This window comes from Typha latifolia, chromosome 6, assembly GCF_019914945.1.
Source record: "Typha latifolia isolate L0001 chromosome 6, TyphaL0001v2, whole genome shotgun sequence".
Classification (NCBI taxonomy): Eukaryota; Viridiplantae; Streptophyta; class Magnoliopsida; order Poales; family Typhaceae; genus Typha; species Typha latifolia.
The window spans coordinates 2,487,281-2,512,718 of NC_133091.1; the positions used below are offsets into that span (position 1 = coordinate 2,487,281).

Sequence of the window (25,438 nt, forward strand, 5' to 3'; positions counted from 1 at the left end):
TTGAAAAAAGAATCAATGCAATTGAAATAACAGAAATACCTCTTTTTCTGGTCTGGGAAACTCAATCCATTTCAAGCTACCTCAATGTAATGCTAGCCTACCATTTTTCTATTGTCTGAGAATTCAGTTATGAAAGATCCAATATCAATGCATAATCCGAACTATTAGAGTTATTAGTCATATTTTATTTATTTATTTGGATACATGGTGGCTTTGTATAAATAGGGCTAAACCCCTCTTTAAGCAATAGGGCTTTGTATAGAGAAGATTTGGTGAAAAATATTGTGTATTTTGATGAAAGAGGGGCCTTAGCCCTATTTATATGAAGCCACCATGTATCCAGATAAATAAATAAAATATGACTCTAATAACTCTAATACGAACCAATAGCTGAGAGTTAAAGCTTTGACAAATAAAGATACACCAAATACACTCAAACTCATGACCCATGGATAGAGAAAGACTAGATCAACATCAGGACTACATCTTAACTCACCAATTACTCCAAAACGAGAGAAAACAAGAAATAGTGGATTTTGAACTGTGTTTTCTAGAAGTTAGTCTTCCTAAAAGGGAATGAAAGCCTTTTAGTTTCTTAAGCTAGGACTTTTTTTTGTTAACTCTCGATATAGGTAGAAATTATCTACTTTATATTTAATAAGGGTGCAACATTCAGCATGGAGATATAAATCCGGCTAACCCAATATTTAAACCACTGATTGAGCATAAAGCCAATCCACATTCCAAGTAGCAGTATCCAACCCAGACCCAAATTAACCAATGGAGCTTCAGTTAAGAGACAAGCCATAACTAAAGCAAAGCAAAAATTGATAGAAAATTCAGATTCCAACAGAAACAGGGATAATTGACAATGAAGTGCCTCAAAAGATCGCTTCAGGTGTGACCAGTGAAAAGTTGGTACACGTCAAACTGATGTCATCCTAGAGGGATCTAGGACTGAAAACAGGGCTTAGGAATTTGAATGAATTAATGGTTATAATGGAGGTGAGAGTCACCTTGATCACAAGAGGAGATAAAGAATTCAAGAGGGCGCCGCAGGCTCTTACTGCAAAGACAAAACAGAGAGGTTCCAAAAGTCACAAAGGCATTGGAGCAGAAGAAGAAAGTAGGAAAGGCTTCGCGTTCCTACTAGTATGATCTATAAGAAAGTTGAAAGCCAAAAACAAGGAGGGTTTGCTCATTATATTCATAAGGAGTATGAACATAATGAACACCAGCCAACCCCACCAGAACCTATACTCTGTGTCAGGTGGAGATTTTTAGTCCATGCTGGACTTGGGCCGTAAAAAACCTTGCACAGGAAACCTAGTACTAATTTCACTCCAATACATGGTCATCAAGGCTAAGAAGTTAGCGAAAAAGTAACCAATGAAATACCTGCAAAATAAGATCATAACATTTAGAAGGCAATAAAGTAAATAGAGATATTGATGATAGGTTATACTTTCAACTTTCTGGCTAAGAAGTCAGGAAAGTATCAAGCAATTAAAAAACCAAGTACATAAATTAACTATATTAAAAAATTTGAGTTAAATTAACTATATTAAAAAATTATAAAAATATTCTCAGTCAAGTCATATTAAAAATATTTTAGTTAAAACTCTTATTCGAAGCTTGTGGCAATAAAGGATCCCAATACTCAAATAAGACTTCTTTCATTAAAATCTCTAACTAAAGCTTGCATAAAATGAGGAAAAAACAAAGAAAATCTACATTTAACACCCAGTATTCTTGCATTTAGAATTCACACCTTTTTCAGCATTTAAATTTTAAGCCCCATTACTAGCTGAAAAGGAGAACATGCTGCCTTTATGCTGTAGAAACTCCAATTTCTTAAATGACAATTATTTATGAAAAATTCAATTTGACACTACTCCCATTGAAGACTGTTACAAACATGCCCAAATAGGAGGAATTGACAGTAATAATAAAGTCCACAAGAAGATTCAATGCAGTTCAGGGACATAGTAACAATTCAACAAAGCTTATCGTCTGCTGAGGAGGGTATCTTCTTCAGCAACTATCAAAGTGTTCCTTGATACTTAGTCTCAGCATTATTTTGGATGTGCGAAATTTAAAAACTGGCAAAGCCCTTTTCCTTCAAGCTTTCTATGGTCTCCTTGATGCTCGTGTCCAGAGGAATATAGTCGATACCCAAGCTTTTCGTCTTATCCTTCGAGACTTGGTAAATTGGAACAAAGGGCTTGTCATCAGCGCACCTGCCAAGGAACATGTATATATATATCACACCCACAATAATTTAAAAAAAAAGGATGAAAACATTTGCATACTTGTGCGGAGGATGAACACTTAGCTTTAGATGTGATATGACACAATGCTGGTTCTGATTTGGAAGGAGATAAAGAGGCTTCTTTGGGAAATGAAGGATTCATCTATCCTATCAAATCATGGAGATATTTTTAAATCCTGAATTACAAATTTTCTCTTAGTAATTTGGCTTTCTTTTAGTGTTTTCTTCCTCTTACCTTGCCTATTCAGATTGTTGGAAAGATCTGTGGAGTTTTGTTAATCTAGAAGTCCCCCTCCCTTCCATCATGTTCTATTTCTGGCTATAACAATTAGTGTCTGGTAGATTTCTTGTCGAATATCACACAAATTCAACATTTGCGGATGGCCTTACTTTTCATGAAATACTTTACAATCGGATGGAAGTACAATAGCAAGAGAAGATGCCACATACGATTAAAAAAATTGCTGATGAAAACACTGACTTACTTCTCTGGGACTCGAAGAGCAGGATATAGTTCATGTATGATCTTCACTAGCTCCGAGTAATGAGCAACTCTTTCAACCAGACAATATCTTCCAGTTGCTGAGGGAATTTCATACGCCAGAATATGAGCCATGGCAACATCTTTTACGTGCACCCATCCTAAAGTTGCATTAGGAAATGTAGATGATCCTACAAGAAATCGAGTAAAATCATTATTTCATCCTCCTTTGGACATGCAATGGGACCTGGAGACCAATTCTATATGCCATATAGAGTGAAATAATAGCTTGATGCAGAATTTCAAGCTTCTCATATTTAGGAAGAGAGAATATTCCAATTTTGATCTTAACAGTTACATGCTCCAAAAAGACCAAAAGTAAAGACTAATTAAAAGTTAAAAAAAAAAGACTTAATTAGTTTGGTTGAAAACAACAATTTGAAATAATGATTATTCCTTTTACCTACATGGACCAAAAGAGTAGACAGAAATATCTAAGAATTTTCTCCTCTAACTATATCGATATAAATAGGCAATGGTCCAAGCCGACTCCAAGTAGTGGCTAGAGTTATCCATAAGTTAAGCAAATGAAAAGATTATTCTTTCCTATTAATCTAATCCACAGAAGGCTTTCAGTCCCATAAAAGAAAAGGTATACATTACTTCAGTAGGCTGCACATGTTGATAGCCAACTGCTGCCCAGCAAACCATGAATAATGCAAGTGCTATTTACCATTGTGTCCCAAAAAATTTCATCCTTATCCCGCAAAAGTGCCAGAATACCATTACTTAATTTTAGCCACTTGAGAAACAGGCATTTACTATACAATTTTTGAGAGAAACTGAAAGAGAAGTTTTGCCATAGAGTCCAGCTACACAATCACAGAAAAAGAAAAAGAAGACATCTGCCATAAAGTTGCTAGTACTCATAGGAGCATTTCACAACTAGGTTAGTAGTAAATTGTAGGACTTGAGTTGTGGTCAGACAAATAACTTCAAAAGTAAATTTAACACTGAGCGGAGATACATACCATTGATTAAGTTCAGGATTGCAGCAGCACTAGTATTAAGTGTAGGCTGCAGGAGAGGACCAATGACCATGGCAGGATTTATAGTAACCATGTTGATAGCATTATCTTTTGAAAACTTCCAGGCGGCTTCCTCTGCCAAAGTCTTTGAGAGAACATACCACGCCTAATAGATACCAAAAAGTTATTTGGATCATCCAAATTCTTGAAAAAAATAATTGCAGAACGATACGAGTTAAAGGAACAAATTCAACATAGCCCTTTACAACTCTTTTATAGTGGATGCACTTAAGGCTCCACTCATTTTATATAAAATATAATATACAATAACCATATTTTGACTTTAATGCTGTCAATCAACACCTAATCCGGTAGGATTATTTTTTTATTTTCATAAGCAACAGAAATTGATCTGTTTAGCACACCCCAAGTAAATTAACCACAAACCAACTATCCTTTTACTTCCCTCAATAATTTATCGCAGAGAGAAACGTGAGCAGTGATGTGGTGTAAACTGTAAAATGACAAGAAGGTGGACTTGTACAGGAGTGTGGATGAAGGATCAGCACATACCTTTGATTGCTCACAAACTTCTGGACTAGAAAACCATGTCTCATCAACTATAACATCGGGAGTTCTCGATCTCTCGTTATATGCTACAGCAGCCATAGATGATGTTATGACCACCCTTTTAACAGAAGAAGTTTTAGTGCATGAAGCCAATACATTTAGTGTGCCTTTCACTGCTGGGTCAATTAACTCAGCCTAAGAATTAAAACAAAGTTCTGTTAGGAAGTTATAGGCTGTCATCCTGCAGGATGTCCAGCATTAAGGATCTCACATAAAGATATGGAAGAAACAAAGAAACATAAGGAAAATGTCAGCAGTGGTTCAAAAGATTGTATTGATTTTACTCGTCTAAAGTACCTTCAATAATACAAAAAGATAGACAAGATGAATAAAAAATTTAATAATTTGAGTACAAGATAACTCTACAAAAATGGAGAAAACTTGGCCCACTCAAAAGAAGATTCGATGAATTTGAAAACTTGAAATAACTGATGTTAATGAAATAGCCTTTTATGGTCAGGAGAACTCAGTCCATTTCAAGAATACCTCAATGCAATGTATCCTACAGTTAAAAAAATTCAATCCATTTGAAATAATGGAGTTGGAGATGAAATATCAGATTTAAAAGTGATATTATCCTCCATTTTCTATGCGACGATCATGATAGAATAATCTGGCAACTCCTCCGCCTCCGATCTTTAATTGGCACTCGGCAGATGGGAGGACCAGATATGTAGTATTCAATTATCCACAACAGAGAAGTATATGATTGACCGCCTCCGGAGCATCGTTGCAGAGGGGACATGACGTCGAGCCTGACAAGCATTTGGAGGCCAAGAGAACTGTGGTGTGAAGTTTCTTACGGTATACCATCCAAAGAAAAGCCTAATGTTTGGATTGCTACTAGTATGGTCTATTAGATAGTTGAAAGACAAAAATGACAATGATTTGCTCGTCATATTTTGAAAGAGAACAAACATTTTAAAAGAAATAACCAGCCCAACACTTGATTCTTTCCTCATTGAAATGTTTTAGACTTTTAGGCCTTTGGCCCACGCACAACTTTGGTTTGCTCGTCTTATTTTGAAGGAAAACAAACATAAGAAAACACAACACAAGCCCAACCATGCTTGATTCTATCCTCTGCGCCAGATTGAAATGTTTTAGGCATTTAGCTCATGCCCGACCTTGGTTGAAAAAAAACCACCAAGTACTGATTTCACTAAAATACGATCTCATCATATTTAATTACTAAATAAATTGATGATAATTATGCTTTCAGCATTAAGGCTACAAAGTTACGGAAATAGGAAGTTAGGAACTAATAAACCCCTTGCCAACTAAGACTATTATTAACAGCATCCAAGATGCAAACCTGTGGATCTACAGCGTTATTGAAGAAGGGAGACGCTGTATGAAAAACACCTTCACAACCCTCGACTATAGCATTAAAAGAGCCATCTTCCAATAAATTTGCTTTAAATAAATGCAATCTCTCACTTGCTCCATCCAGGGCACGCAAGTGTTCAGTTTTCTTCGGATCAGCTAAAAAACAACACAAAGTATTCGCAGTGAGTGATTGATTCTGTTAAAGGCTAAGATGGCTAGTGAATGCAAAATTAATAAGTCGAGCGACATCTTGATCTGAAAGGAAGGTAGCATCATAACAAAAATACAATATTTTGCGGTAAAATGCATTAATTTTACGGCGTTAAAAGATGTAGAAATATCAAAATAGGGGAAAAAAAAAGTCTACCGAATTGATTATTTTTTTCGATCAGAAAGCAACGAAAGCATTAAAATCAGGAAACCTCAAATCGGCAAAAGAAGCAGTAATCAAAGCCAAAGAGTGGATGAGAGGGCATCAGATCGAGCTTATAATTCGGAAGAAGGGCGATCAATTGCAAGGATCGGGAACAAACCGGGGTCGCGGACGGAGGCTCGAACGGTGTACCCGCGCTGGAGGAGAAGCTTCACGAGCCACGAGGCGATGTAGCCGGACGCGCCGGTGACGCACACCACTTTGCCGGCTCCGCTCATCGTCTTCTCAATCCTATCGCACTTCTGCTCGCTTCTTACTAGCTTTAGGTTCAGGGAGGAGAAGGAACGGAGATCAGAGCGTCCTCTATATAGGTATGAATGGGAGGCGAGCGGGTTTGTGGAGCACGGCACTTCCACTCTCCAGTAGTGGGTACCTGAAAGTGATTTTCACTGAACTAGCACTTCCAAACATCATTTCGGTCGTCTAAGTATATTTTAAAACTTAAATTCAAAACTATTTCAGTTGAAAAACTATTTCGATTCAGCGATCGACTTTTAAATTTATATATAGATCACCGAACCAGACAGTAGTAACTTATAAATTAAAGTTATTAGTTGTTCAATTCAATAATTTTTTTACTCATATAGTTTCGTATTTAAATTTATGCAAACTTAAAATAATCAAAAACTCCTTGTGAAATAGCAGGCGTCTCCGGCGAGAAGGAAAATATCATCGATGGAAGCGTTGAATTGAATATTTCTATCTACATCTCAAGCCAAAAGTTTATATTTGATATTGTGGGCTGTAGCTCGAATATTAAACAAGCAAAGAATATGACAAGCTGAAACACATTCAACACCAGAACCCCTTGTTCTCTTGTGCTGCTAGTCTTACTTGGTAGGTGTTTCTCACCACCTGCGTCCTGTCAAATATTTAAGTTTACTTGTCCTTTTCCCTACCAATTCCACGAATGAATCTATTAAGAAATTATAGAAACTTCAAAGATTTGCTCGTGTGATGGAATGTCACCAAGCACACAACAGAATGGATGTGCAGGAGTGTAACAAGCAAGGAGGTTAAAGTTGGAGAACAAATAATCAAATACAAGGTGTTTCATCGAGTATAATTACAGAATTAGTTCTGCTTCTTTATAAGGGCATTCCCTTGTAAATAATCATTAGCAAGTGTTCAGAAAAATGGCCACTGTTACCATAAGAGGAATAGTTTCAGATCATCCTGCATATCCTCCAATTTGTTGCAGAAAAGGGCCAATTTATCTCTCAGAGATTTTAAGAAAGACATTGCTTTATTCCTATCCACCGAGCTGATTCAGATAAATGTGGTTGTGATTTGAAGTCACAATGGTTTCTCTGGTAATGGATCAGTTCTGGACAACTCCACGTACATATCGGCAATTGGCTTGGCAAAATAAGCCTTTGCCTGAGGTCTCTTAATCTGAGAAAGAGAATTCAAGAGTAAGTTTGCTATCCACAAATTTGTCGGTAAGTGACTATCCCTGTGATGTAAAATGGGGGAGAACTTGCCTTAAATGTTGGAGTGAGGAGACCATTCTCTAAAGTGAATGGTTCTAACACCAAGGTAACAGATTTTGCAAATTCAAAGCCTCTTAGCTGGTAGAGAATGGGTGAAAAAAGATCAAGATCATTTGCAACTTAAAAATGCTACAGAAATATGTGGGCATACCTGGGCTTCCTTTCCTATCGCATCCATATCAGCAAGGACAGCAGCCCTTGTTCTTGGATCAGCGCATAGCTGTCCTAGATCCTCATACTGCAGAAGTATTGCAGAAGGATTTGTTAAACTGAAGTGCAAATGCAAGTCCTATGCCCGAGCAGTCCAAAGCACCAATTAACAACAATTTGGAAGAAATTTTTATTACATAGACCCAAAAAAAAATTAATTGCCAAAAAGAGTAAATAGATGTAAGCTCCAACAATTTTGAAACTTCAGTCAAATATTTCATTGGAGCCCTTTTAATTTTGACTTATACTAAAGCTAAACAGTATTTAATTGGAAAAGGATTGAATAGGTGATTGGTTTTGATACTTAAGTCTCGTGCTTAAAACTCCAAATTAGGAGTAAAACTACATACCTGTCAAAGCAACTGATTTAATGTCATTAACGCAATCCAGAAGATAAACTACAAAGTAAAAAACTAAGACTATGTTCCATAATCTAGACATGCAAGCAAGGGACTAGATAAAGGATGTAATCAAGGACCTAAATCCCAGAGCATTAACGACCTTTTGTTCACAAAAATATACCTTAAATCACTTGTAATTGGAACTAGTCACTACATATTATATTTTAGTGGAGGACTATTAGCCAGAATGACTTGCAAGCTGCTACAATAGCAGTCCTTAACATTAGATCACAATTACCATGTAGCAACCAAATTGAAGCTACAAATTCTTCTATGCTTACGCCTGACTTCTCGTCAACTTTATTTGAGGAATTCATGCAATTGTCCAGTATGCTTGTAAGAGAATCTTAGAGGCAAGCACAAGCTATGGGTTTATGTACTAAGAAGTAAATAAGTAAGATTGGCACACCTTGATTCCTACTGATGCAGCCCAAGCCTTTAACACCTCCGGTTCAACTGATACTATTGCAACTAGTGAAGAGTTTAAACTATCACCTGGAAATGTGAACAAAGCATAAAAAAATGTGGTTCTCAAGTCAAATAAATACGGCGACCTTAAATAACTTACCATAGATAAAACACTGAGAAATGAACTTGCACTTGGCATATACATTCTCAATCTTCTCTGGGGCTATGTATTCTCCTTGGGCCAACTTGAAAATATTCTTTTTCCTATTATGACAAAGGAAATAAATATAATTGAATATGAAAGAACCTTAGAGGAGAAAAACTGATAAAACTACTAAAACCCTCAAAAGTTAAGTCTACGAGTGTAGAAATTCAATTAGTTATTTTCTATAATCATTAAAAGAAATAAATCTCAAGAAAAGGAAAGATAAAAGATCTTGTAAGTGATATTAAGGAAAAAAATATATAGATCATGTAGTTCAGAGTTGAAACTTTTACAACATATTTCCTTTTAAACAAGCACAAATAATTGAAACTAAAAAAAATGAAATATCTATTATAGAATGTATTATCAAGTTAGCTTACAACAAACATTTAATAAAAAATCTAACCTGTCTATGATCTTTAGACGTCCTCCAGGCAACCACAAACCTATGTCCCCAGTATGCAACCAGCCTTCCTCATCAATGACCTCTTTCCTATGCAATTAACAGACATATTAGTGGATTCATTTATAACCCTGGTGCATGAAAAGTATTAACAAAAAAGAGGCCCATTATCTTACGTCTGTATGTCATCTTTGTAATAGCCTTGGAAAACTATAGGCCCCCTGACACAAATTTCTCCACGAGCATATGGTTTGTCATCAGACGTATAATTCATTTCAGGAACGTCGACGAGTTTAACCTCTGGAGTAGAAAGAGATTTTAGTGAAAAGGTAAACATGGAGAGTTATCGGTAGAAAGAGATTTCTCTGAAAAAGGTAATCATAGAGAGTTATCGGTAGAAAGAGATTTTAGTGAGAAGGTAATCATCGAGAGTTATCGCAAAAGATTTTAGGAGGAGAACTAACAGATATATTTGCATCAATAAAATAATACATGTGCATCTAATGTCAATACAAGAGATTTGAAGCATATATAGCTTCATAATTTTAGTGCAACATGGCATGAATTCACAACCTTGCATGTACAGCCAGATAATTTTAAGAACAATATTTGATACTAAAGTAATATAGGATCTAAAACACAAAATCATGCATCCTAAATTCCCTGAATTGTGTTAGACAGATAGAAATGAAACACCGCCCCTTAGAGATCATCTTGCAAGGTTGCAACTCATCTATCACCGAAATCAGGTATCGATCCTTAACTACGATGTCTATGAAGGCTTAATAGTCCACACAAAATCGCCACATTCTGTCCTTTTCTTGACCAACAGTAGTGGTGATGAATATGGGTTGGTGCTCATTCGAATGATAACCTCCTCCAACATCTCACAGACTATTTACTCGATCTCAGTCTTCTGATAGTGCGGGTAACGATGTGGTCATACTTTTGTCGGATATGCCCCAAGTGTGATTGGAATGTGGTAGTCAAGGGCCTTTGTTGAGAGTAGAACTCGGATCCAACAATACTGGCCTGAATTCCTCCAATCACCTTTCTATCTGTTGGCTATACTCTTTACTTTTTAGCATCTGAACCATCAGGCCCAGATAGATTTTGTACGGTTGTCGATGGTTTCCATCCACCCCAGATAGATTATGTATGGTTGTCGACAGCTCAAATTGGGTTGTTTCTGTCCTCATGGTTAAGAATGCGCATGCTCTGTAACTCATCATCTGTTGCATCAAGTCCACCATTCCTATTAGAATGTCTGCCCCTATATCTCCCTGAAATCAATACTTCTTTCTCGCTGTTTTAAATTCCATAGTTAGACTCTCATAATCAAACATGAACGGTCCCAAATTTTGCAACCACTGCACCCTCAAGACAATATCAGAGCCTTGCAATCCCAAGAGGTACATATCAATAAGGAAAATATAGTCTTGCAACCGAACCTCTGCATCACGACAAATCTCCCTGCACTCTAGCCTATTTCCATCAGCCACCAATACCAAAAACAGTGCAGTAGGTACTCTCTTAAGTCGAAGCTTCCAAATGATAGATTTGCTCAAAAAGTTGTGAGTGCTCCTATTGTCAACCATCATTGGCCTCCATTCCAATAATCTTGCAATCCACAAAGTTCGCAGCATCACACACCCGAATAAAACATGCAAGATTATCTCTGTTGGTTCCGCCTCATTCTCTAGGAATGCTTCTACTGTCTCCCAATTTGTTGCACATCGAAGTTCAATTCGACAACCGATATAAACAATAATTTTCCCTTGCATTGGTGTCTGCAAACAAACTTCTCATCACAGTTAGAGCATATTCTTTACCTATCGCTTTCGCATCTACACAAAAGTAAAACGTTGAAAGACATTATCCGATGGAGCTACGGCCTGTACTGTTGCCAATTAGTCAGTCTCAAGTCTTTCTAGAACCTAGATTCCGACTGAGCCCAGTCAACGCTTGGTTCCCCCTTGGTAGTCTGCATGGGTAAGATCCCCACCCAACCTTATGTTCACCTTCCCCTTGCTAGTTGATCCTTGAGTATGCGCACCAAGTCCATGGCATGAGCTATAGTTTGGCTTAAAAAGATTCACCTTCAGTTGTATTTCCTCCCGGAGCCCTCTGATGAAACAACCCAAAAGTACCAACTTCGGCCATCCGTAGATTCTCAAGGCTAATTTCTCGAAGTCATGCTGATATCCACAGGCAATTCCCGTCTGTTGTAACTTCTTTAAAGCTTCATCAAAATTATCATATACAGACTACTAGAACCTTGGCATTAACCCTCGAGTAAACTCCGACCAATCTACTAATAGATTTATTTTTTAAAATCACTAAAGCCATTGCATGGCCTTATATTGTAGGTGAAGGCAAGCCTAACCCTCTCCACCGGTTGTGTTCCTTGATAGGTGAAAAATCAGTCCACCTTAAATATCCAACCTATAGGATCTACCCTAGAGAACTTCAAAGAGTCTAAACGGGTGACTCAGCTTAACTCCCGCAATCTGGACACCCTCTCTCAACCACCCTAGCAAGAGCGGCTACCAGCCTCCTCTCTATCTTGGCCAATGTCTTTACAATGCAAAGCATCTACTCCTTCATCTTCTCCATGTTATTATTTATTGTTTGTATGACTTTCCAACGCATTGAGACGGTTCTCAATCGACGCTGCTTGTGTCTTTGACATACTCCCAAACTTTGCAAGTTGAAGAATAGAGTTTTGTCAACCAACCACAAAAGCTATAATACCATTTGATACATTCTGACCCGATAGAACCCTATCAAGCAATACCATAATAGTTTAATATTGAAATAAAAAATAAATCACAAACCCTAAACCCTTGGCTATACTTGAGGGCAAGGTTCTAAGTACTGGGATCGGCATCGGCCATCTTAAAAAGCGATACATACCGGTCGTCGACCGTATCGACCTATATTTTAAAATAATTTCTAAATTACAAAAAAACTGTAAAAGTTTTAGACAAAATAATAATAAGATATAAATATAAATTATTCATATATGAAGTCTAAATAATAAGAAAAAATATTATTTTCTCAATCTCTATTGCTTTCTCTTTCTACCACTCACACACACTCTCCCTATCTCACACAAACAATTTTTTTTCCTTACCCTCTAGTACTCTCTCTCCTATCTCCTTATCTTTAATCTCACTTCCATTCAAAAAAAAAAAATGATGCTCTCGCCTTCTACAACTCCCTCTCTCTCTCTCCCTTGCACTCTCACTCTTCCTCTCCCACTCCCAATCCCTCCCAAGTCAATGCTTCTCCGATGTAGTTACAGCCTTCATCAATGTTCGGTGAATTCTTCCAATGCAGATTCGACTCCATCGATCTCTAGCGATCTTAGATATGCAATTTATTTCCTTACTCTCATTTTCCTCTCTTTCCCTTTTTCTTTCTTATTATCGCCGCTCTCTCTCTCTCTCTCTATATATATATATATATGTATGTATATTTCAGTTCATTTCGACTGAAACTTGCTCAATCCGGATCGGGTATTAGCTGATCTGGTGGGGAAACCAGTCAATAGACTAGTTTCGTGGTGGGATCGGGATCAGCTAAACTAGGAACCTTGCCTGACAGGAAAGAGAAAGAGAAGATAATACTTCATTGTCTTCCAAAGTCGAGTAAAACAACATATTTATAGTCCCCTAATCGAACTAATCACTTAAGAAAATAAAACAAACTCAAACTCAATCAAACTCTGAAATTAATTAAATGACCCAATGAATTGTCCGTCAGGCATTCAACCGCATCAAAAGATGATGCTCTCAGAAAATTGCATTATGGACTTGTTCAAACGAGTCTAGGCAAACCGGACTAGTGTTTGAACACTAGGAAGGCCATTTGAATACCTATGAGAGTTTTACTCTTGGGAAAATGCATCGTCAGGCCATTCGAACGCCCAACTAGGCGAACAGGACAGCCATTAAAACACCTTGCCCAGAAAAAGTTTATTCTGCTGCTGAATCCACTGCTCTTCCACTAGCTATCTAGCGCCGCCTCCTCTAATAAGTAAATTGAAATGGAGCTGTTAGAATTTCATTCCTATCATGGTTACAACAAGCAAGATGGAAGTCTTTAGGATGTTTTAAATTTACTAAATATGTCAAACTAGCAATTAACAAATGGAAGAGACCTCCAAAAAGAAAAGAAAAATATAAGAACCTAACAAGGCATTTCAATTTAAAATTATGCTGGCAATGTAACAAAAGAAAATTGATGTTGAAGGTTAATTAAGCTAATGAACATGCAAACTTCAACTTCATCATGAACATAAAGCTTCCTAGGCTCCTAGAACCGTAATGCTTTCTTTTGACATGAAAACTACATTCATCAAGATATTATCTAAAACATAATATGAAGAAACTCACATTAAAATGTCTCTAGAAAAGCTTCAAATAATTAAAGCATTAAGCAACAACTTAACAAACTAAGACCTACTCTTTCCAATAAAAAAGGCCATTTCCTGCATAAAGAGTTATTGATGATCAATAAATAAAATCACAACTACATATCTGAGCTATACACGATTTTTTTCCTCGAAATCAATGAACCAAGCTCACCGCAAGCCGGATTTGGAGAACCAACATGGCCCGTCAAATTGTCGTCCTCGTTCATTGAACTTATGACACAAGATGTCTCTGTCATTCCATAACCTTCAATAATTTGACCACCAAAGCATCTGCAAGAAAGTTCAGTAAAAAATTATAGCATTAGAATTCTATGGCAAGATATAACTATATAAGCATGTTGCAACAAATATTAAGTTGAATTCAACACAAAAGGCAAATTAGCTTACACTCTTAGAAAGTCCATGACATCTGCCGACAATGGAGAAGCACCTGAGGACATAAACCGGACCCGTCCTCCAAGTTTGTTTCTTATTTTGTTGAATACTAGTCTATCCCATATTGGAGAAGGATTCCTTCCTGAGGGCATAAAGATGACTTAGCAAATATAAGAAACAGAACTATATCCGCATCAGAATGCAAATCACACATGATCAAAGATAAAGTCGAGTATGGCTGTGTATCTTTTCCCTGCCCAAGACCCCGGTAGGCAGGAACTTTATGCAACTGCACACCCTCCTCTTAATATAAATCATTATCTGACACAAACATTATATGTTTTCAACTTTTTAAAATTTTCAACCTTCAAGTACTATTGATATAAAAATTTCTATGCTACATACTGATTAGCCTCATAACCTTCAAGTACTATTAATAACTTTTCCAGGTACCAAGGCAAAAAAACTTTCTGGTTTAATGTTTTGACAAAAATGGCCCAGCCATATAACTGCTGGTCAAAACAGGTCTCATATGATTTCTTCAAAGTACAGAAGCATTTATGAGTTTCGGCAGAATTCAACTAACAATGATTTTACACTAAGATAAAACAGGTTAGTGAGATGTTGAGCCAGACAACAGAAGTTTAATTAAAAAAAGAAACCTTTGATCTAATAACCAATAAGCAAGAATCTCATGGACCTTGCACAATATACAAAATAATCATGCTACAATAAGGAATTTTCCAATAAAGTTGCATAAACCAACACTTTATTGACTTTGTTGTCCATTTCGCTTATCTGATATACTTTTAATTGAAACAGGAATCTTAAATTAAAACTTAACAGGCAGGTATCTGTCTTCAGCTTCCTGCATATGTTTTCAGACCTGATAAGTTGAAGCAAATGAATTTCTTACATAACTTACCATTCAGAATTGCTTGCCTCTTGGCATTGTAGGCAACATTAAATAACCTCTCCCTTATGCCACCAGATTCTTTTACGGCATTTACAATGCTGTAGTTCAAGAAAACCAGTTATTAATTAGTCCAAAATGGAATTATATAAAGAATGTCATATATAGAATTAGACTGCCATATAGTGGTTATATACCCAGCATAAATTCTGTTGTACAATCGAGGAACACTGGAAAACAATGTGGGTCGTAAAGCTGCCAGATCATCCATTAATTTCAAATTATCCTGTAAGCAGTCCATCATAAATTGGTAAAAATAAAAAGAAGAAATGCATTTCAAACAGTGATTGTCTCGCAATGATAATATGATTGTAAATAGTCATCAATAGAACTGCTATTACTAGCTGCAGAAACATTGATCCAAATATCTGATTATATGAATTACTAAAATGCGGGACCTAAAATTCAGTAACCAGTGTCAAATGAATAAGTAAACATTCTCCATTTTTTAACTGTCACACATATGCCCACTGCTTTCAGGCTGCATTTGAAAATGGAATTGCTGGAAATAATTTATCCCCTCCTAATTCCTTTGACTGATCAAACATCAAGGATGACCCATGCTAAATAGAGGGATAAAATAATTCCACATTTTTTGGTGGAGCTATTTTTCCTAGGATGAGAGAACAAACCCACATTTTTGCTTTCTCAAACTGCCAATATTGGCTGTTTGACTGTTTGTTATTCCTTCACAAAAGTTGTTTGGAACAACTAGAAGCATAGATGGGGATAAAGTTATTTTAACATCTATCCAAATACAGTGTTAAGTCTTTTTTCCATCAAAAGCAAGTCATCAATTTGCTGTACTCAACTCCCATGTATCATGACTCTGAATGAGAAAAGAAAAGAAATTGCAAGACAACATAACTAATTCGAATAGGTAAAAGTAACATACCCCCTGGTAGAAACCAATAGCAACACCAAAGTGTACCATTGCAATTTGGTTGGCCCTCTCATAGATGTGTGCTAAAGGTAAGTAGGATATATATCTGAGGAAAAGTGGCAAAAAAATCCCAAGTTATATCTGGAGAAGTAAACAGGTGATATAAATCTTAATTACATCCAAAAAAAGAAAAAGAAAAAACATGTCTATATATATATAAACAAAAAAACTTATCCTCACACATCAGAAGGGTAAAATTTAACAGTAAGGCTAGATCCTGCAACATTTGCAATCAAGTTCTCATGGGACAGAACAGCTCCCTGAGAAAAAGGGAAAAAGACAAACATATCCTCTTTTAGTTACCTAAATAAACAAGAAAAGAAAAAATGAATCAAAATTGCCTGCCAAAAACAACTCTGTGAGCTATGAAAAAGTATGTTAATCATTACCTTCGGTGTGCCAGTTGTACCACTTGTATAGCAGATTGTTGCAATATCTTCAGGTTTCGGAGGGCGAAAAGGGTGAAGATTTCTATGGCCCTAAACTCATCAATGCAAAAAAATAACAGTCAAATAAATAAATATATAGGGAGTACTAAATCATAAGGACGAGATCAAATTATAAATTCAGAATTCTTCGAGGCCAGTTAAAAGCTGAAAATATCTCAACATATGAATTTAAGTCGCATTCTAAAATGACTTCTAAGAGAGAAAAACACAATAGTATTAAGATGATAAAACTGCATATTATGTATTGATCACATTGCCACTATGTAACATGATAAAATGTGCTCAAATAAGATGGGCCATCAAAATTGTTATGCATGTCAATAGGTCAATGAGGTGAACTTAGTACTACTAACATTAGGTATTTGGGTTCATCTAATCCAATGTGTTAGTAATTTGAAAAAAGAAGTACTGAATTATTCATAAGAAAAAAGTACATAGCAACTCACGCACAAGATACAAAAGTTGAAACAAGACAACCTAGCCTTCTCCAATTACTTCTAATCTACCTTTGCAAGCATAACCCAGGGAATAACACACATCAATGTTTAGCTTGATTTCCAACAAAAGAAGAAAAAAAGAAAATAGAACTTTTAGATGAAATTCACCTTGAACCATAAATTCAGGTGATTAAAATTTTAACTCTTATACTTCTCCTAAGACCATAGTAATGAGACATAGATGAAGCAATTGCTCTATCCAATCAACTTATCAGAACAAGATGCCAAGAGAGCATGCAAGATTTTGAATAAAAGTCACCTGGCTGTGTAGCTTCGAATAAGAAATAATCTCCAGTCCAGTTGTTGATGGAAGAGAAGGCATGTTTTCATCAATTCCTCCAACTACCTGTTTCAATGTAATTGAAGAGAACATGCTCATCTGAAAATTCTGGAGACAAATTCTCTACTACAAAACTGTAAATTTAAATGCTCCATCTCTACTTACCACAATGAGACGGACAGATGGAATTTGGGATAAGAAGCTTAACAACTGTAAAACATAACAGAAGTCCAAATTAGCAAGGTTTAAAACACCGAGTCATGTTAGAAAAACTTGCTACATAAGAAAAAATGGACCAACAGTTTGAATATCTAAACACAGTACATACCAACAAGTTGGTATATTAAAAATATATTCCTACTTGTCACAGCAGCATTAGCTGTGGTATACATGGAATCCAATTCCCTACTGTTATGCTGACAAGGTGTCAATTGCAAAAATTCATTTCCCAAATTTCACTAAAAATTCTAGATAAATCTAACAAAACTAATTTAATTTGCTTGAGCCTAAAAATTCCAGCTTTCTCCTCACCTGGACTTGTTTGAGTAGTTAATGAGCTTAAGAAGTGATTATGATCCCATGATCCCATAAGCTACTCAGTTGCTGAATACATCCCCTATATTGTTCCAAACCTGAGGGGCTATAAGAGTTATCAATTATCATGGATACCCCATTGTATTGTTGCGATACAGTGTTGGCTGTTGATACAGCAACCCTTGCTATGTACAAGGTTTCCTTCCTCTTCACTATTAGAGATCTAAGAATTGTTTCCGACATCTAAGAAATAGATAGAAAAAAGTTGAAGTACTGGAGCTCACAATTGTTAGTGTTTGTGGTACACAGAAAATAGCTTGTACAGCACCATGATTCACAATATACTGAACAGCATCTGGACCTGCATAATACAAGACTTACTAATTGTCAGAGAAATCATGAAGAAAAGATCATCAATTTTCTCCAAAAGTCCAAATCAAATCATACCAAGAGTGTCATAAAGAGGGACAGATATGTATGAATATGCAGAGCAAGCATGGTCCACGATAGCCCACTCAGGTCTGTTTATAAAGTAAAGTCCAATTCTTGCACCCTGTTTCAGATAGAAGGATAAATGAACTGATAGTCTGAAGATGTTACCTATCACAAAAAGATCTCTTGACATCCTACGGAATGTAAATTACTGGCAGAAGAAATCAAGATGAATAACATGGTACTCACCAAACAAATGCAATAAATAGCATACAACATTATGACAAGGTATATGCTAATTGCTAAATAAATGTAATACAACACACACAATATCTTAAAATACATATTACAATTAAAATTACTCACTTCAGGTATCCCATGACAAATCAGACCAGAGCCTATAGCAGATCGATTTGTACTAGCTTCTCCGTAAGTCATCCACTTGTACCTTCAAGATAAATATATACATATATATAAAAAAACTCAATAACTGAAAATCCTTATGATTATATGCTTGGCAACAGAAAATACAGGAAATTAGAGAATCCTTACTCCCCAACTGTTCCATCTACACGAACTCTTGTACCCAAGTACTTGTAATCACGGAAAGTCTCAACAGCATACCTAATCAATAATAGTCAAATCAAGACAACATTTCACCAAGATAGATACAATTATCAGTCGCGAAGAAGTCGTGCTTTCTGATAAAAGATATAACTGATAGCTACTAAAAAAAATTTTAGCAAAGACACTGACTCATTCGCATCTTGACAAGATATGTGACCCACATCAAAGAAGATTGAAAAAAGTCTGAAGATAAGACACACACACACAAACAAAAAAAATAATAATAAAAAATAAAAAAATCTGAAGATACATTATGACACTATTACACTAAAATAAGCACTTTCATACTTTGGCATGCTCTCTCGAAACCAAAGGAAGAGAAAAGTGATTGAAAATATATAAGCATTTCTTTTATGGGATCAAAGTAAGGAACTGTGATTGAGAAAAAACTAGTATGCAAAGGATGCTTACACAAAATTATCATGTAATGTTCCAATTTCAGGATGATCTGGAAATCTATCCACAAGCTTTAATGGTGAGCGTGCAGATCTGCATTAATAGAACAGATATTGATACAGAAGCTGTCTGCTGATCTATAATTTACAAATAAACGTCATACCTGTACACATTCCACTTTCCCGTTTGCAACTTTTCTGGAAGAACTACACTATAACCCTGCACTGCATGAAGGAAAACCAACAAAAAGTGAGTTCCTCTGGTCAATTATTTGATCATGATAAATGGAAACAATCGCATTGCTCGAGAGCCTTAAGGCACTTTCTTTTCGTGTTTACATGAGAAAAGGAAAAAAGAGAATCTGAAGCATCACAATCACATGAAAACTCTACTACAAACTATTAAACGTTATATGGAGACATAAAATCATGATATACTGAAAAGATATCTTGACATCTCTACAGTATGTATATTACCGACAGAAAAAAAAAAATCAAGATGCATCAACATGGTACATTTAAAACACATGCAGTAAAAAAATATACATTATAATCACATGATATATGCTAAATAAATGCAAAACACACAAAATATCTTGAAAGAGATCTTAAAATCAAAATTACACAATTCAGGTACCCAATGACAAATTATTCAATAATTGATAGCAAAACAGTTCGTATTTGCTTCTCCTCACTCCTCAGTCATCCACTTCAGAGGTAATGGATACCTATAATATTATGAACATATTTAGGGTACTCAACATTTTGATTAATATCTATAAATTTATAATAGTATGCCATTTAAGATTCTCAAACTTCTGGACTTAAGATGAAATTAAATTTCAGTTCATGCTCCATTAAAAACTCAAACTTGATTTCGGGCTCATAGTTTCTAATATATTCACATTATTCTTAATCCTAGCTCCCAAATTGATAAAGAAAAATCCTAGTTAAGTTAGCATCAGTATCTCCCATGAGCATCAGTATCTGCCAGTATTGCATGTTCATGGCTTTATAGTGCTGCTCTTTATGGGATTGCAACTGTTTGAGTACAATATCACAGCAAATTACAAAATGTCAAAAACAACTCATTTTTCCCCATTTTCTGAGCCATTCCCCGTCCCCTGTGTTAAATTTGATCCTCGCACAACTAGGCTACCAGAAACCAAATTTGCATTTACTTAAACCAACTAGGCTCATTATATACTCGAGATCCTCTTAGCCTCCTAATAAGGGGGCGTATTCGCTCTTAAAACACCAATGTCAAAGCTCTTAACACCAACGGCATCTTGTTTCCGATCCCAAATTTCCCTCATTTCTTGTTTCTCTCAGACGTACATGTCCAGCCTGAAAAGAAATTTGACAATTTGTCTGTAGGTAGAAGTTATCCGTTGAAAAGCTCAAATCTATGATCCTTCCTTCTGCTCTCCAACCGATCTAAAGATAAAATTTACCGCAAAAGGAGGAAAAGTAGGTGACCAATGAGATAGAAGGAAACCATAAATTAAGGAGCAGGAGACCCACACGACCCTTCTAATGTGGGCCCACCACAATTTGATGAAGTAATGTACCGTGGAATCTAATACCAGATTGGTACAAGAGCTGATCCAATTAACCATCAAAAGAGAGAAAAGGGGAGTTACCGTCGAAAAACTCCCCGGCGGTTGGATTGGTGCTTAGCCGAGAAACCCGATCGCGATCTCCGGAAGAAGGGAGGAGATGGCCGGAGATTGCCCTCAGGCGACGCTCCGCGGCGGAGGAATCCATGAAACGTCGCGAGTCCTCCTTCTTCTTCTTATCTCTCTTCCCCCTTTGCAATCTACGCCGCTCTGGATATGATATGATTAAAAAGAAAAAATAAAAAAAAAACTATGACCAGTCTCCCATATTTAGGACTCCTCTCGGGTTCGTTCGAAAGCAAGGGTAGGCTGTACAGCCCAAAACACCGAACACGGCAATCCTCAGATAAAGATGATACACATGTAAGTGTCGCAGGCGCAAGGGAAATGGATGGGCACGCTAACCGACGCCAACGTGACGTAATAATTGATAAGATTTGGTAGAATGTGACGGCAAGCTAAGTAGATAACGATGTTTTTAATAAAATAAAATAAAATAAGGAAGTGGATAACGATATAGGGATGGCTGCTGCCAAATACCAATGTCAGGGGAGTGATTGACCAAAGTAGCCCTTTCTAAATTTTATTTACCAAAATAGATCATTCTTCAAATTTACGTTTTGAACCCAACCACTTACTAGTTCAGTATTTTTTTTTATCTGATACTAAAAATATTTTATTTATAAGAACTTATTTAAATTAATATTTTAGCTACTTACGTTAAAATTTTATTCTTATATAAAAAAACTTATGAGTTCAGCATTTTCTTTAGAGCTACAGTGAAATAGATCTTTTTTGATAATAAATTTTTGTATAATTTATTTACTCAAAAGTAAAATAAAATCTGTCAAAGTTTTTAAACACGTCACATAGTACAAAATTAGATAAAGTTCTCAAATACAAAAGTATATGCTAAAAATAAAACACAACAAAGAAGAAAAACACATTCTATCACAACACTACTACAAGATAAATAATAAAGCGGTCTAATATCTCTCCAAGTAAATTGTTACATAAGCTACTACTAAGACCGTAGTCAATCTGTAGATGAGTCTAACACTCACAAGTAGCACTATTTCAAGTATGATAATATAAAATAAAGTGAATATATAAGTTCACACAACAAAATAAGTGTAAAAATAAATATATATTGCATCATTCTACATAATAAAACTATCCTATTGCTAATGTCATGTGGCGTACATATATATTACTAGCTAATATAATTCAACTCCCCACCAAAATATATATATATATATATATATAATTATCTATCGTTATTCAAAGAACAACTGACTAATCATCTATGAGCTCATCACCATCTTCATAATTATTTATCTATGTGCGGTAAACAACATGCTCCATTATCTAAGATTAATAGACTAAGACTTTAAGAAACCTTAAAATGTGTTTAACTCAAGTCAAAAGTACAAAGTGAAAACAATAATAAATCAATATATATATATATATATAATAGTAATGTATAATTTGTTCGAAACAATTTCGTTTTCTAGTAGAGTTTATAACGAATTATTTAAGAATAATGATCATTGTACTTGGTTGTCTGACCACATTTTTTGTTATAAAGTATAAAAGCATATATTTCCCATTCTATAAATTAAATTCTAACATAATTAGTGTAATAATTCAAAATTTTAAAACATAAATAAATACAATAATAAATAATTTTTCAAAAATCCGAAATTTATATAAATTGAAATACATCGTGATAATTAGTGTGTCATTAAAGCTATATATCATATCATAGCATAGATAATTTTTGCCTAATGCATCGTGTTGACATGAAAAAGTATTAATTTTTCTTCAAAATTAATACTTTTTAATATTATATCAAATGTAATAATAACACTCCTAGGCTAGTGCACAACTTAATACTCTATTTTCTTAGATTAGTTTAAATTATCTAAAACTAAAGCTAAGAAATAAGTCTAGCTAATTGCAATTATTAAGTGTTTCTACTCGGGCAAAGGGAAAAGTTTATGATTATAAATACTGCATATGGAATCCACACATATTGAGATAGATATGTAAAAAAAATGTTCATATATAAAAATATCCTTTCTTAAATGCTTTGACTTATTGCTAACTTCTGACATCTCTATGTAAAATATGAACAAACTACACACACACATGGGTAAAACATAGCATATTGAAATGAATTCCAGGCAAATTGGAACTGTAGAAAGTTAAAATACTACCTTTTTTTTTTTTAACTCAGTTGACTAATTTTGGCCAAATCATCCTATAAGACAACATTAATACAAAATTAAGTTCGGGAGGTCAGCTGACCAAATTAAAACAAAAAGAGTGGGTCGGACCGTAAAAAGTCCAAAAGTTGGGGTGTCCATGATAATAAGTAAATAATACAGGGTGTTATTTACTAATTTCTCAATTCCCGCGCGAAATCGTATTCGAGTTCTACTGTACTGCTGGCTATCGGATTCCGAAACCTATCCGGTTTTCCGCTCCATTATCCTATTAAAGATCTTTCCCCGACCCGAAACGAGCCTCCAGACGAAGAATCCCTTCGTATCTCTATCTCTCGCTCTCTCTTCCGAGATTGCCAATGTCGACGAGGAGAGCACCGTTGCCTTCCGGCTTCCACTTCCGCCCCAGGGACGGAGTGCTCGTCGGCTACTACCTCCGCAAGAAGCTCGTCGGCGAGAAGTTTTCACCTGGATTGATACCCGAGATCGACCTCTACTCCGACCACCCCAAGAATTTCACTTGTAAAAAGAAGGTTCTTTTTTTCGGTTGTTGTTGTTGTGTTTCCTTGATCGAATAATCTCTTTGTTTCTTTCGTTGGGTTTTCTTGGTCTCAGCTCAATTCGCTCCCCACAATCGCTACTTCGAGTGGTACTTCTTCACGTCGACGAACCGAAAGCATGAAAGGAGCAGCCGGCCATCGCGAGAAGCCGGGCCTGGCCGGTGGAAGTCCACCCAGGCGAAGTCCGATTTGAAGGTCAACGGCTTGGAGGCCACCAAGCAGAGCTTCGCCTACATGGAGAAGACGAAAGAGGAGAACGAGAAGCAAACGGACTGGCTCATGGACGAGTACACCATCAAGAACTCTTCTGGGTCTATCAAAGATCCCAAGAAGGTAGCATACATCACAACTCCTCCTTTCTCCATTAATTCTATCTACTTGCGGGCGAGTAATCTTACTGTCGTTAATTTAATTTGTTCCAGCTGCATGAGTGGGTGGCGTGCAAGGTGCACTTAACGCCGAAAGCTCGAGCCAGAAAGGAAGCAGAGGTGGCCGCTGCCTCAAGGAAGGGGAAGGCGGTGGAGGCGGAGGCGGAGCCGTGGCTATCTTCTTCCGATGAGGCGTTTGCCCAATTCGGTGCCATCAGTGTCAGTACATCTGGGGAGAAGCCGACGACTTCTAATCGCCAGCTCCAAGAAAGTCGTAGTAACAGCCACCAAGTTGCTCACGTCCAATTGCTGCTATCCAAGAAAGATCTCGTGGCTCCCGATCAGGAGTTGAGGAAGAGACCCCATTCGACTTTCTCAGTCGTAGACGATGTCGACAAAGGCAACTGCCTCATTCCGGAGCACATCGTCGGTGACGACGACGATGTGTTCCTCCTCCGCGAAGCTGGCTTGCTCGATGACGACCGCGCACCGAAACGAACGGATCGCGAGACTTCTTCTCTGGTTGCAGAGCCAAGCGTCGATGACTCGTTTGCTGATTTTGTCTCCATGATTAGAAACTCGAATTAATTCAACACCATCGGGCTGAGTAAATAATAACTCCAGATAGTTTATTATCTTGCTTTAATCCTTTTCATGATCACTTTGGGTTGCATATTTTATAGTTTGTCATAAAATCAGTAGCATATGTACGTAGTTGTAATTTTTGAATTTGTAATATACAATGAAAGGGTGCAAATAAGGGTATTTTTGTCTCCTACCCTTAACTTAATGAAATTTCAACGGTTAATTATATTGGAACGATATTCATGTAAAAAATTATGCCTAAATAAAGTTGATCCGTTTGCATGTATATATAATACATAAAAAGACACTAATCCTCGAACTACAATTACACAAATAAGATATTCTAGTTAAGGGTATACATGCTAGAAAACATTAAAAAAAATGTAATTAGTGGTAATAGCAAGAATTTATTTATAAAAAGTTTATCACAGCAAGATTTCTTCTCCAGGCCCTTATTCGAAATCAAGAATTTTTCTCCCTTTTTCTCTAACTTCTATTTGAGAACAATTTGATTTTAATGTATAATATTTTATGTAAGTCGAGTTTAGTGTTTAATACTATCTCTTCAAGATTAATTTATTATTCATCGATTATTTTTAGAATAGTAGACATCGATTCTCTTTTGTGTACTAAGTTGAATCAGACAATACAATACTCTTTTAATACAGAAACAAAAAAATTGAAAATATATGAATGAATTGAGACTTTTTTCGTATTTATAGAGGTAAATAATTTTGATGACATGTATATATATTTTTTCAGTCACAAAATGGGCCTAAAAATAAATGGAATTGGTATATTATATACCATACCAATATTTTCTAATGTAATTATTTTAT

The 25,438-nt window shown here is 36.0% G+C and overlaps 2 protein-coding genes across 2 annotated transcripts; both read right to left on the reverse strand.

The window, feature by feature from the left end:
* Positions 1 to 1,829: 1,829 nt before the first annotated feature.
* LOC140790201 (phenylacetaldehyde reductase-like) lies at positions 1,830 to 6,650 on the reverse strand. Its single transcript, XM_073140170.1, has 6 exons — positions 6,274 to 6,650; positions 5,727 to 5,896; positions 4,355 to 4,546; positions 3,785 to 3,947; positions 2,758 to 2,944; positions 1,830 to 2,240 (listed from the first exon to the last, which is right to left on the reverse strand). Exons 1-6 carry the CDS (start codon positions 6,389 to 6,391, stop codon positions 2,096 to 2,098), a joined length of 975 nt encoding a protein of 324 aa, XP_072996271.1. The 5' UTR covers positions 6,392 to 6,650; the 3' UTR covers positions 1,830 to 2,095.
* Positions 6,651 to 7,164: 514 nt separating this feature from the next.
* On the reverse strand, positions 7,165 to 21,107 carry LOC140790200 (long chain acyl-CoA synthetase 6, peroxisomal-like). Its single transcript, XM_073140169.1, has 23 exons — positions 20,883 to 21,107; positions 19,404 to 19,464; positions 19,256 to 19,333; positions 18,770 to 18,841; positions 18,584 to 18,665; positions 18,233 to 18,338; positions 18,070 to 18,146; positions 17,417 to 17,461; positions 17,231 to 17,317; positions 16,415 to 16,504; positions 16,206 to 16,285; positions 15,978 to 16,071; positions 15,220 to 15,308; positions 15,035 to 15,123; positions 14,122 to 14,251; positions 13,886 to 14,004; positions 9,470 to 9,593; positions 9,297 to 9,383; positions 8,846 to 8,949; positions 8,687 to 8,772; positions 7,818 to 7,904; positions 7,658 to 7,744; positions 7,165 to 7,568 (listed from the first exon to the last, which is right to left on the reverse strand). Exons 1-23 carry the CDS (start codon positions 21,004 to 21,006, stop codon positions 7,470 to 7,472), a joined length of 2,097 nt encoding a protein of 698 aa, XP_072996270.1. The 5' UTR covers positions 21,007 to 21,107; the 3' UTR covers positions 7,165 to 7,469.
* Between the last annotated feature and the right edge of the window lie 4,331 nt (positions 21,108 to 25,438).

What these genes read in the sequence shown, in the direction of transcription:
- LOC140790201 (XM_073140170.1), bottom strand. Translation starts at nt 6,391, where the DNA reads ATGAGCGGAGCCGGCAAAGTGGTGTGCGTCACCGGCGCGTCCGGCTAC. An exon ending in AGCCTCCGTCCGCGACCCCG is followed by an intron (nt 5,897 to 6,273) that starts GTTTGTTCCCGA and finishes GTTGTTTTTTAG; the next exon opens with CTGATCCGAAGAAAACTGAA. An exon ending in AATCCTGAACTTAATCAATG is followed by an intron (nt 2,945 to 3,784) that starts GTATGTATCTCC and finishes GATTTCTTGTAG; the next exon opens with GATCATCTACATTTCCTAAT.
- LOC140790200 (XM_073140169.1), bottom strand. Translation starts at nt 21,006, where the DNA reads ATGGATTCCTCCGCCGCGGAGCGTCGCCTGAGGGCAATCTCCGGCCAT. An exon ending in CCCTCTTTATGACACTCTTG is followed by an intron (nt 18,147 to 18,232) that starts GTATGATTTGAT and finishes TGTATTATGCAG; the next exon opens with GTCCAGATGCTGTTCAGTAT. An exon ending in TCCTCACTCCAACATTTAAG is followed by an intron (nt 7,569 to 7,657) that starts GCAAGTTCTCCC and finishes TCTCTTTCTCAG; the next exon opens with ATTAAGAGACCTCAGGCAAA.